At 43.9% G+C, this 13,481-nt stretch overlaps 1 protein-coding gene across 1 annotated transcript in view; it reads left to right on the forward strand.

The window, feature by feature from the left end:
- The window catches only part of Tango6 (transport and golgi organization 6 homolog), a 165,354-nt gene that overhangs the window by 113,623 nt on the left and 38,250 nt on the right, over window positions 1-13,481 (forward strand). Inside the window, exon 16 of the mRNA XM_021220424.1 lies at window positions 12,622-12,773. Coding sequence (XP_021076083.1) covers window positions 12,622-12,773 — 152 coding nt within the window. The remainder of the gene's footprint in view (window positions 1-12,621; window positions 12,774-13,481) is intronic.

Raw genomic sequence — 13,481 nt, forward strand, 5'->3', positions numbered from 1 at the left:
TTTATTTATTTATTATATGTAAGTGCACTGTAGCTGTCTTCAGACACTCCAGAAGAGGGCATCAGATCTTGTTACGGATGGTTATGAGCCACCATATGGTTGCTGGGATTTGAACTCCGGACCTTCGGGAGAGCAGTCGGGTGCTCTTACCCACTGAGCCATCTCACCAGCCCCATCTAAGACTTTCTTTTCTTTTAAAGTCAATTTTACTGGTTAATGTCTTAATTAAAGTAATTTATTTATTATCTAAGTTATTGAATTGCTCATAAAATGATTTAGTATTCTCTCATCAGTTTGACGTTTGTAGGCTTAGTCTTGCTCCCTTGCTTCATTTTCCGTGTTGGCAATTTGAACATTCTCTTTCTGTCCTTCCACATGTGCAGTCTAGCTAGAGGTTTATTAACTGAGTGCAGCTTCCTTCTCAGTCAGCCAAGCTTTAGTCTCATTCATTTCTCCAATTGGCTTTTGGCTCGTTGGTTTATTGGTTTCTGTCTTATATCTATTTCATCCTATTTTAATAATTTATTATTGGAAAACAGATTACCTGGAAACATGGTCAGTTAAAGTGACAGATATTACATCCAAGTTTCTGTAGAGCAGGAGTCCGTCAGGGCTTGACTGAGTGCCTCTCCTAAGGCTGAGGTCAAGGAAGCAGAACTGGAGTCATCTGAAGAATAAGCTGAAGGTAGAACCACTTTCAGGCTGACTCATTTTGTTAATGGTATTTGGTTTTCAGACTGTTGGAGACCAAAAACCTCAGTTTTGTTTTAGCATCCTTTTTATATTTTGTGTGTGTGTGTGTGTGTGTGTGTGTGTGTGTGTGTGTTTGGGGTGTCTGTATGATATTGGGTATATGTTTGTGGCATTGGTGTGTGTATTCATATGTGCATGTGCATGCAGGTACAGCCACCCATGCATGTGGAGACTAGACATAAGTGCTGGGTGATTTCCTCCCTCATTCTCTACTTTTTTTTTTTTTTTTTTTTTTTTTGAAACGGTCTTATGTAGCCCAGGCTGACATTGAATTTAGTATATAGCTGAGACTGTCATTATTCTTTAAAAATATATGTATTTTTATTGAGTGTGTGCATGTATATATTATATATAATATATGTGTGTGTATGTATATACATGTGGGATATGTGCACATGTGAATATGTGAGTACAGGTTCCTTCAGAAGCCATCAGCCAGCATCAGATCCACTAGAGTTATAAGGAGTTGTGAGAGCAGCCAGCGTGTGTGCCTGTAACTCAGCTCAGGTCCTCTGAAAGAGCAGGGTAAGCTCTTAACTACTGAGTCATTCTTCAGCTCCTTTTTTTATTGTTCTTTTTTTGTTTTGTTTTGTTTCTTTTTTGTTTTTTCGAGACAGGGTTTTTCTGTGTAGCACTGGCTGTCCTGGAACTCACTTTGTAGACCAGGCTGGCCTCGAACTCAGAAATCCTCCTGCCTCTGCCTCCCGAGTGCTGGGATTAAAGGCACCACGCCCGTCCCTCTCTTCATTATTCTTAATTTTTACTCTTGGGTTTACTGTGGCAAATAGTGTTGGGTACTTTGGTTCTATAAAGCTGAATAGAGTTGGGCGTGGTGATGCATGCCTTTAATCGCAGCACTTGGGAGGTAGAGGCAGGTGAATTTCTGAGTTAGAGGCCAGCCTGGTCTATAGAGTGAGTTCTAGGACAACCAGGGCTACACAGAGAAACCTTGTCTCGAAGGAAAAAAAAAAAAAAGGCTGGAAAGAGATGGGTACTATACTACAGAAGATTTTGAAAGCTGGGCAGGATAATTGGACTTGAAGTGTTGGGCATTTGGGAAACAGTATGGTATAAGAGATTTAGGTGTGGCTGGCAGGGGATGAAGGATGGATGAAAACAAGGGAGCTTGGAGTCAGAGACAGCTGGGAGGCTGTTAGAATGTTTCTTGGCACAGAGAGCCCAGGATTTGACCAGAGGTATGTGTTGAAAATTAATTTTTAAAGTAGCTATTATAGCAGTTTAATATCTAGTGAATATAGAATTATCATCATTCATCTAGCAACTGTTCTCAGAGTATATTGAAAGACTCAAATGAGCCTGGCATGGTGGTGCATACCTTTAATTCCAGCACCCAGGTGGCAGAGACAGGCAGATCTCTGTGAGTTCCAGGACAGCCAAGGCTGTTACACAGAGAAACTCTGTCTCAAAAAACAAAAACAAAAAACAAACAAACAAAAAGAAAGAAGAAAAAGTCTCAAATGAAATGATTTATATAAAACTATCTACAATATATGAATGTCGCTATAGAGATGCATGTGTCCCTGTATTAACTCTGAGAGTGAGAATTTGAGATACCCAAGCAAAGAGGTTAGAGCATCTACTGTGGCAGCCATTGGGCACATGAAGAAGAATTTGATGTATGTGGGACTTAATGTTGGGCAGCGTTTATTTGGGGGGTGTGCATTGTGACATGTGCCATGATGCCTTGGGTTTTTTTCTTGACTCTTACCATGAATTGGGGTAGACAAGTTGCATAATCTCTCTGTTCCATTCTGTAAATTAGGGAGAATTGCAGCTACTTCTGAGTGGGCAATTATACAATTAAACCAGATTACACAGGTAAAGTGTTTAGACCCAGCCTCTTTCTTTCCCGGTCAGGGTAGATAACTGTGGCTTGTGGGCTTGGTTTTGTGTGAGAGCCTCACATTTCTTCATTCTCCCAGTAAGCAGCCCTTGGTCACTGAAGTGTGCGATCATCCTATCCAGCTGCTGGGCATCTTCCCATAACGGCTGTTTTTGACAGTTACTAATCCTGAGATTATCATTTTTGGAGGAAAGGTAAGAGGTTCTAAGAATGAGTGGCTTCCTCAGAGCCACACTGGACCAGAGACTCAGATTAGAAAGATGTTGCCCTTAACCCAAACTGACCTAAATCAACATTTGGTTGGTTGGCTTTGTTTGGTTTTGGAGAACAGGATCTCACTGTGTGGCTCTGGCTGTCCTGGAACACCATATGTGAAAGAGGCTGGCCTGGAATTCACAGAGGTCCACAGGCCTCTGCCTCCCAAAGGCAAAGCCACTAAGTCTGACTTTGTCTGTATCTTTTAATAAGAGAATTTATTATTGGTAAGAATACAATAAACCCAAATTATGTTGAGACAATGGGCTGAAGAAACAGTTTAGCAATTAAGAAAAGTTGGTTCCCAGCACCCACGTGACAGGTCACAGCCAGCTGTGGTCTAGTTCCAGAGGGTCTGGTTTCCTCTTCTGTGGTGCACACTCAGGCACACACACAAATTGAATTTGTTTGTTTTATTTGTTGAGACAGGGTTTCTCTGTATAACCCTAATTGTCCTGGAACTTGCTTTGTAGACCAGGCTGGCCTCAGACAGAGATCTGCCTGCCTCTGCCTTCCACGAGATTAAAGGCATATGCTACCACTGACTGGTTTAATTTTTTTCTAATTTTAAAATTATACTGTAAAATTAGAAAAACAACTGTCTGGTAATAGCATAAAATCTTAGGGGTAGAGTGTACATTAGTGGCTACAGCAGCAGCAACTAGGGGTTTTTTCCTGTAAAAAGAAAGGGAGCTTTTTGTGTAGGGATGGTAGAGTTCCACAAACCTAAGTCACTGCCCTTTTCTACATCTTGTAAGTTCAGAATGAATTTCTCAGTTTGAAACGGTTGGGAAGCGAGGAAAGAAAGAACGGTTCTTTGTGTCATAGTCTTGTTGTACTCAGTGCAGTTTACAGTGGCCGAAAATAAAGCTCCATCCAAACAGTCTCAGTCGTTTGCACATTTCCTGTGGCTGCAAAGCTGAGAAGCAGCCGCTGAGTGGGAAGTGGCCAAGGTGAGAAGCCTTCGTGGACAGGCCCGCTGACCCGTAGGGAGCCATTGCCTGAGTTCAGTGTGTCTCATGGCAACCCTCACTGTTTGCTTCTCAATCATTACTCCTCGTTCTGAATTATTCCATGTAACATGGTTCCAGTCTGTTCTTCCCATAGAGAGTTATAGCGCACATTCAGAGCAGGACCCTTCCCTTTTAAAATGTGATCTCTTTAAAGGGAGGGTGAGTAGGAATGGCTGTTCTTCTCTAAAATGACCAGCTGAAGGAGTCACTGATTGGAAGGGACCAGGCCCATTGGCAAGGCATCCTTTCTTTAAAGTTAACAAACTAATTGTGCCTGCACGTTTCAGAATTCTGTTCTGTTGTTTTTATTTTTGGTGTTCTCATACATTTTCCCCATCCCATTCCCTTATTCCAATTTAGACTCCACTTCCTTGTATGTGTGAGAGAATGTGGAACACTTAGGCACCCGATTCTCTCTTCTCTCTGCAAACTGTGAAATAGGCTTTTGCATTTTACTTTGACTTTTCAAATTGCAAATGACTAAACCAAAGATATGATTAAGAGACAGTATTCCTCTAGGAAGAAAATACTACTTAAATTTTTATCTTATCAAACTTCATTTAGTAAGAATTGATTTCTCAGCACTTGAAAGATACTCTGTGTGTGTGTGTGTGTGTGTGTGTGTGTGTGTATGAGTGCTTTGCTAGTATGTATCTCTGTGCACAGTGTGCTTAGTGCTCGTAGAGGCCAAAAGAGGACATCAGATCCCTGAACTGTGGTCCTGACATTGGGAGCCACAGTGTGGGTGCTGAGAATGGAATTGGCTCCTCCGCAGGAGCAGCCAGTGCTCTTAACTGCTGATCCATTCTTCAGGCCCCCTGTTAATAATTTAAACCTAAGATCATAGTGTTAGGCTACGGACTTCCTAGTTTGTTCTTGTCAATATGATAAACCTGGAGGCTGGGGTTCAACTGTGATATACTTGCGCAAAGTATGAGGATCTGAGTTTGGATCCCCAGTACTTATGTAAAGGCCACATACGGGCACATACCTGTAACCCCAGCACTGGAGGGCTGTGTGCAGGACAGGAGCTTGCTAGCCAGGTGGAGAGCAATAGAAGGAGTCTTAAATATCAACCTCTGGTATCTACATATACACACTCAGGTGAGTGCAGCTGCGCACACACACACACACACACACACACATACACACACATACACTCAGGTGAGCGTATCTGCACACTCTCAGGTGAGTGTACTTGCACACACACAAGCACACTCAGGTGAGTGTACCTGCGCATATACACTGCACACTCAGGTGAGTGCACATGCACATGCACACATACAACACAGACACACTATAAGCTCACTAACCCCTGGCATGCTTGAGCAAGTTTGAGCATTTACGTAGTAAATTAAAGTCATTAAATCATGTGAATAGGTTTAATACTTTTAGCACCAAATGCAAAAACAAAAATCATCTAAGTGTAGGCTTTATATCCTCTTTCATCTTTTAAAATAACTTAAAACTTGGGTTTTTCCTTCTTGTGATCATGATTCTGGATTTTGAATTCTACCCTTGAAGTAAGTTTCTGGAGTCTGTTTCTGCCTGGGGCACCCTTTTCAGGAGAACACATCTGTTTGTCTTGTTGGTACAGTTTCTCACTGCACACTTTCCACACACAGTGCCTTTGTGCAGATGAAGCCTGTCTAGGGCGGCGGTCAGTGAGCAGTTGAAGTCGAATGTCTAACTTAGTTAATGCACAACTGCACACTCTGGGCCTCTCTGTTGAAACCTACATGACTGCAGCCTACTGGGTTGCCAGGAACCCACTGATACAAAGAACTTCCTGTACATTGTTTGGCTCTTTCAAGCAGATACTGGTCTCTGCTCCTTACTCGTACATCCCTGCTCTCAGAAGAGATGGAAAACACAGAGTTTGCCAGTCGACGTGTGAGTTAGGACCTCAGTCCCTCCCTCAGCACCTCTGGCCCTCTTCTTTCTTCTCTTTCCTGTTTCAAACCTTTCTGTATAAATCCTTATGCAGATTTGACCATCAGGAGAAAGTAATCCGTTTTCAAAAGCTGTTCCACCTTTAAGTCGTTCTCATCCTTCCACGGCTCAGAAAAAGCAAGTGGGAGGTCTGTTAAGATTTCCTGGGTCTGAGGGATGTAGCTCAGTTGGCAGAATGCTTGCCTAGTATGCATGACGCCCTGGGTTCCGTCCCCAGCAGCATGTGAATTGTGACTCCAGCACTCTGGAAGTGGAAGCAGAAGCATCAGAGAAGTTCAAGGCCAGTTCAAGGCCAGCCTGAGGTATCTAGAGATTTTTGAGACCTTGTCTCAAAAAACAAAACAAGTGCCTGGAGGTGGTGGCGCACGCCTTTAATCCCAGCACTTGGGAGGCAGAGACAGAGTTCCAGGACAGCCAGGGCTATACAGAGAAATCCTGTCTAAAAAAAAAAAAAGACATTTAAGGCATTTATTATTGTGTAGATGACAGCTTCCTGTTGTATTATTGCAGGATTATTTTGCATTTTTATCTGGTGGGCTGTCTAATCCATAGGAATGGATGTTGCACAGTTAAATAGGTTCTGAAGCAGTATAGTTAGTCAGGAACTATTTGCCAGTCCATGCCCTAAACACGCGGCTACTTCAGTAGTAGGAATGTTTGGAAGCGGGCTAGAGAGATGGCTTAGCAATTAAAGTGTGTGACCCTCTTCCAGATCCCAGAGGCCCCGAGTTCCCAGGGTCATTTCAGGAAGCTCACAGCCACCTGTAACTCTTTCCAGGGACTCTGTCTCCTTAGGCAACTGCATACATGCACACAGACATGCTCATATACACATTATTTTAAAAGTTTTAAAGAAATATTTGGAGGTAAGGTGTTTCTGCAGCATCTTTGAGACATCCTTGGTAGATTACTGGTACCAACAACATGTCTGAGCTGCATTTCTCCTACATTTTAACATCTGTGTGTTTAATACTTTGTCACATGGAAACTTGCCACAGTCTCACTGAAGCCTGTCAAAGTTTGCATTCAGTCTGCCTCTGAATCGCTCCCTCAGGTTGTCCATGTGATAAAGCAATAAGATGCCCTGAGACAAAATCAGGAAGGAGCCTGAAAATCTCAGCTAGCTTACAGGGTCCAGGATTGTCACCTCTTGGTTACATTGTCACCTCATGAAAGGGGGATGCGAACCGTGGCGGGTCATCGGCCACTGGGAGAAGATGGGCCCTGACATCCATCCAGAGACTACCCAGCATTCCTGCCCCGTGACTGCTGTGACTTGCCTGCCCTACCAGCCCCATCAGAACAGAGGATGGTTGTAGCCTTTGCACACTCACAGGCCATTTACCAGCCCTCTCCTCTGGTCAGGAAATCACAAGTGCTCAGTTGTAAAACTAAGAAAGAAGTGGAGACTCTTGTTCTCTACGGCCTAGAATGAGGAGGAACCCAGTCCTTTGCCCAGGCTGTTGAGTGGAGATTCGTGTCTGTCCGTGAACTAAAGGCCCTCCATCCCATTGTGCCCTGTGTTTATTACTGTTTTCAAGACTTAAGCACTGCCTCTCTCCTGCCCATGCCTTATAAAGTTAAACAAAGAAGTATGAAGATTAGAAGGACCTTGAAATGTCAGAGGTGTGGAGCAGTCAGTTGGCTGCGTTCATGCTCTTTTGTTTTAGAACGGAAGTTCCTGCTGTTCTTAATGGGGAGCCAAGTAAATTTCCCTATGTCAGAAAGAAGGCAACCTCTGCCTGGGAACCGGAGTCAGTCTTTGAAATAGCTTGGTGGCCTAGGAGCAACCTCTTTTCAAGTTTACTTTTATGACTTGTGACACAAGGCTAGAGGTGTTTGTTTGTTTATTTGTTTTGTTTTGTTTTGTTTAACCTACCTCAAAATCTTGGTTGCTTAGACAAGGGTAAAGAGCACCCTGGCCTTGCAGCACTGGTCCATTGCTGCATAGCCTGCACTGCACCTGTGTGTTTACCCGATCATCCTCTGTACCAGCAGCTGTGTGCAAAGGGGAGGAGAATGAAATTGGAAAAGAAGTGGTTCCCCCCAGTCGCAGGAACATTCAAGGCCAAAAAAGTAATTGTTAATAGATCAAAATTTACCCGTGGTTTTTTTAAAAGATGAATTCCGTCAAAAGTTAATTACATTTAAATTGTTTAATTTTCTAAATGGCTTTTAAAGAGGAAATCCTGCTTGTTAGATATGCCATGTAGGACTGATTTTCTTGTGACCTTGACAGAATTGCGGTGTTGACTCTGGGACACATGGCAACAAGTCAGTTTATCACAGCAAGGACCAAGTAGCAGGTGACAGATCAGATCTTATCACCATGTGTCCTGCTTGCCCCTTGGATCAGCGAGCGTCTGTAGTGTCACGTGGCCCGACAGCTCTGCGCCTGGCTTAAATAATGGGAATCCTGTCTGAGGGAAAGCACTGGGTCCTTTCTGCCGTTACTGACTTTTACTGGAAACACTGTGGTTTTCACTGTTTGGTCGGGCGAGTCCAAGACAGGGTTAACTCGTCCCTGCTTTCTTTGCACTGAGGGCTCAATATTTTTTCACCCACTAAAGTACTTTCTTTTTATGAAGTTTTTATGAAGTTGTTCAAACAAATTTAAATTCTTCCGTAATTTCCTTGAACACACAACTTAGTAAGGTGGTTGCTGAGTTCAGGGAAAAAAGAGAGTTGCAGATAGCCAGGTGATACTACCATTTCATGAAGTAAAAGCTCTTAGTGTAGGCTGTAACAGACAGGCTGACTGGGCCCTACCCAGGCTACACTGTGTTCTCCTGCCTGAGCTGTTGGGAATCACCAGGGGAGGTAGGGCACCGCTCCAGCCTCAGTTTCCAGGTGTGTCCGAGGCTGCGGCTGACCGTCTGCAGGAAGAACTTCCGGAAAGTAGGAGTGGGAAATTTGAGAGTTGTATGAAACCCATAAGTCAGGCATATTGTTAAGGAGACAAGAATAAAACAGTGAATGTTTGCCCGTGGGGATAGTGGGAGGGATGTAGGGCGCTTGTGCTCCATTGTCCAAACAAAAGGTCAGGAAGGTTTTAAGAAGAGTCCACGAAGCCATGGAAACAGCGCATTTGGTAAAGGAAACAAAGAAATGAAAGTCCCTTTCTGGGTAGGATAAATGTGGTTTGTAGCTGGGCAGTGGTGGTGCACGCCTTTAATCCCAGCACTCGGGGAGGCAGAGGCAGGCGGATTTCTGAGTTCGAGGCCAGCCTGGTCTACAGAGTGAGTTCCAGGACAGGCAGGACTATACAGAGAAACCCTGTCTCGAAAAACAAACAAAAAAAGAAGTGTGGTTTGTTGCTTAAGCAGATAACAAGGAATAATAGTGGGTATCTTAGAGCGTCAGATTTTAATTTACAATTAAATGAGTTGGCCAATAGGTACGATAAATTAAGTACATAACCTATCTTCCCAGGCTTCTACTAGAAATAGTGGGTTTATTTTTGGTTTTTAAGTAGGTTAACAGGTATCTAAATATGATTTAGCTTTTTTGCAAGTCCTTGTGTGGTATGTGTGTGTGTATGTGTGTGTGTGCTACTCATCCAGAGGACAAGAATAATTCCCAGCACTCACATGGCAGCTCAGTACCGTCTGTAACTCTAAGATCTGATACCATCACATAGACATACATGCAGGCAAAACACCAATGCACATAAAAAATGAATAAATTGTTTTAAAAGAGAATGTGAAAATGTAAGAGTCATGCTGAATACCAAGATATTGACTCAGTTAAATTTTCCCTCAAAAAAGGAAAATTACTGAGCTTATTTAAAAAAAAAAAAGTAAATGTTAGTTATAAAGTTAACTTGGAGCCGGGCAGTGGTGGCACACACTTTTAATCCCAGCACTCAGTAGGCAGAGGCAGGTGGACCTCTCAGTTAGAGGCCAGCCTGGTCTACAGAGTGAATTCCAGGACAGCCAGGACCACATAGGGAGACCCCCATCCCAAAACAAAACTACAAAACCCATAGATTAGATAGATGATAGATAAATAGATAGATGATAGATACATACATAGACTGATAGATATATAGATAGATACATAGATAGATAGATAGATAGATAGATAGATAGATAGATAGATGAGTTACTTTGGAGGCTGCTTTACTAATATATGCCTTGAGTCAAGATAAAAACCTTTTAAGAGGCTGCAGAAGCAACTGGGTGGTTAAGAGTGTCTGCCGCTCTTGCAGAGGACACAAATTCAGTTCCCAGCACCCACATGGCAACTCACAACCACCTGTAGCTCCAGCTCCAAGGGACATAGCACCCTCTTCTGTAGTCCATGGTGCATATATGCGCACATGGACACATATACATATAATTTTAAAATAGTAAAGTCTTTAAAAAATAATATATAAATATTAAGTTCCTATATTTTGGCATGTTTAGCTTTTTTTTGGATTTTGTACTGTTAGATGCAAAACTTGCACAGAAGTACTCTACAGTTTAAAGAGCAGGAAGTTTCAATAATCTCTCCTCTTCCTCCTCTTCTTCCTCCTTTTCCTCCTCCTCCCCCTCCTCCTTCTCCTCCTCTTCTCTTTCATAGGGTTGGTTTCTGCTGGAAATTTTATTTATGGCTTATTGTATTTTTAAGATTTTAATTTTATTTTTAATTGTGCTGGTCTATGCACGTTGGTGCAGGCATCCACAGAGGCCAGCAAAGGTGCTAGAGCCCCTGGAAGTGGAGGTACTGGTAGCTGTGGGCCTCCTGAGGTGGGTGCTGGGGTCTGAACCCAGGTCCTTTGCAAGAGCAGTGCAAACTTCTAATCACTGAGTCATCTCTCCAGCACCCACTGGTCATGCTATATTTAAGAACATGGTCGTGATATTGTTGGTGCTCAAGCTTTGCTGGAGCAGGCTTGGGAATGTGGCTCAGTGGTAGAGTGCTTGCCTGGCATGTGTGAGGCCTTAGTTCAATTGTCAGCTCTGCTGGTGGCACCCACCCCTCCCCAAAAACGAGTTGCTGATTGAGTTGATGAGAAGAGACTCCTTAGTATTCATCCTTCGGCTTTTCTCTTCCAGTGAATTTTGTTCTTTCTTTTATGGGATAATGAGAGCTATGTTTCCCTTTCTGACTTAGCTACTGAGAATTACTAAACTAAATTTTGAATTCATTTACAATAACTATACTTAGCTCGGGATGTCTGCAGTCCTCACTTACTGTGGAGTAGTAAAATATTTATTTTAGGGCTAGAGATGTCGATCAGTTGGTAGAAATGTTTCTGGGCACGCACAAAGCCCTGGGCTTGCTCTCCAGCACCACATAAGCCAAGTGCCATAGGGAGCACATGTCTGTGATTCAAGCCTTCGGAGGAAAGAGGCAGGAGGATCAGAAGGTCAAGGGAGTTCTCAGCTATTTAGGGAAGTTGAGGACAGCCTGGACTGTGTGAAAGCCTGTCTCAAAATTTATATTTATAATGGCTGATTTCAATGTTAGCTATTGTCAGTTGTCTCAAATCCTTAGTATGAAATGAGCAATGAACAATAGTAAGTGAGCTGAGTCATGAGTGACAGCGAAGGGTCACTCCAGGGACACCATGGTTAGGTTGGGCGAAATAGTATTGGCTGCAGGCTGGAGAGGTAGCCCAGTGGTTAAGAGCACTGCTGCTCTTCCAGAGGACCCGAGTTCAATTCCCAGCACCCACAGGGTGGCTCACAGCTATCAGTAACCCCAGTTCCATGAGATTTAACACCCTCTTCTGGCTTCTGTGAGTACTGCATACATGTGGTGCCCAGATATCCACGTAGGCAAAATGCCCTTCCCATAAAATACAATAATAGTATTTATCCTCATGAAGATGATGATGTCTCTGTTCTTAGTAGAAAAGAAACCAAATTACTGATCAGAGCTGGGCAGTGGTGGGGCATGCCTGTAATTCCAGCACTCAGGAGGCAGAAGCAGGTAGATCTCAGAGTTTGAGCTCAGCCTGTTCTACACAGTAAGTTCCAGAACAGTCAGGGTTACATAGAGAAACTCTGCTTGATCAATCAATTGATCAGCCAATCACTGATCAGAGCCTCTAAATAAATAGATAAATAAATAAGTAACTGATCAGAGCATCTCCATGGTTACTACATGGTCAGTTTCCTTCAGTTTTCAGTTAGGCATTGGGCTTGCTATCTAATTGAGGATCACTTTGAATGTTTGACCTTACTGCCTCTTCTGAGTCCAGGGATTGTAGGTCTCAGCACACTGAGTTTCAGTCAGTGCTAGGGATCCAACCCAGAGCTATGTGCATGCCAGGCAAGGACGTTCCCATCAGAGCTACATCCCCAACCCTGAGGATGTTCTGTTTTCTGTGTTGAAAACAAACTGTGGCAGAGTCGACACCGAGTCCACGTTGATATAAACAGGGCAGAGTGAGACACAGACCGGCATTGAAAGTGATAGGACCACAGTGGTCAGCGCTTGTCTGTCTGCACCCACCATCTACACTTAAGGCCTCTTAAAGGATGCTGTATTAATTTTTATATCTAAAAAAACACTAGTGTATCTAACAGACGCCTCGCTCGGCATGTAGCCTAGGGCGCCATGAAGCCAGCTGTGGAGTTCAAGCTGACTTTGAACACAGGACCTTCCTTCATCCTCCCGGTGCTTTATTACAGGCACGCACCATCAAGAGCCCTGAGCACGACTTTCAGTGGTTGTTGTCCAGGTCCACTGTAAGGCCGAGCGCAGAGTGCCATGGCAGTGGCTCTCTTTCGCCAGTGCGGAGCTGAAATCTTAAAGGATTTTGATGTTTTTTTTTTTCTTTTCCTACAGGGGACATGGTTTCAAAATACCGGGAACCCTTGATCCACACCTTTCTGCGGGGAGTGAGAGATCCAGATGCTGCACACAGGGCCAGCAGCTTAGCCAACTTGGGAGAGCTGTGCCAGCGCCTGCACTTCCTGCTGGGCTCCGTGGTTCATGAGGTGCTATACGCAGAGTTGTTATCCCTGAGACTGTGATAACCTTGACTGTGGGATCTTGCGTCAGGAGATCTGTGGTCTTTCCCATCTGTTGCTGTCTTCATCAGAGTGGACAGATGAGTCATTTAACCTCGCTGGGCTCTCTCTCCATTTAGACTCCCCTCCTCAACTCAGTTCATTTTGAAGTTGTATTTATTTTTAAATACCAAACAAAGCTTTCCATGAGGAGGTTTTCCTGCAGGTGTTGCAGCTCCCAGAGAAGGAAATTACCTGCTGCATTCAGGAGCCACAGCCTGCTCCTTCCCTTCCTCTCTTCCTCCCTTCCTCCCTTCCTCCCTCCCTCCCTTCATTGCCTCCTGGCTTCGTATGAGAGTTATACAAGACGGTAAATCTCATAAGATTTATCGGAGGGTGCCGAGTGTGGAAGGACACATCCAGGGATGGCTGCCTCTGCTCCTGAGCAGACAGTCTTTAGATAGGCTGTCTTAGGGGATGGAGCTTTCTAGGGCAGAGCTTTCTAGCGTGAGCGTTGGTGGGATTTCAAGTCCTGAGCTTGGGGGAGCTCAGGGATTAGTGGGTTTTTCTGTTCAAGGATTGGTGGTTTTCATGCTCAAAAGTTGGTGGGTGTCTGTGGGAAGTTCAGAGGTTGGTGGGTGTCTGTGGGAAGTTCAGAGGTTGGTGGGTGTCTGTGGGAAGTTCAGAGGTTGGTGG

This window comes from Mus pahari, chromosome 20, assembly GCF_900095145.1.
Source record: "Mus pahari chromosome 20, PAHARI_EIJ_v1.1, whole genome shotgun sequence".
Classification (NCBI taxonomy): Eukaryota; Metazoa; Chordata; class Mammalia; order Rodentia; family Muridae; genus Mus; species Mus pahari.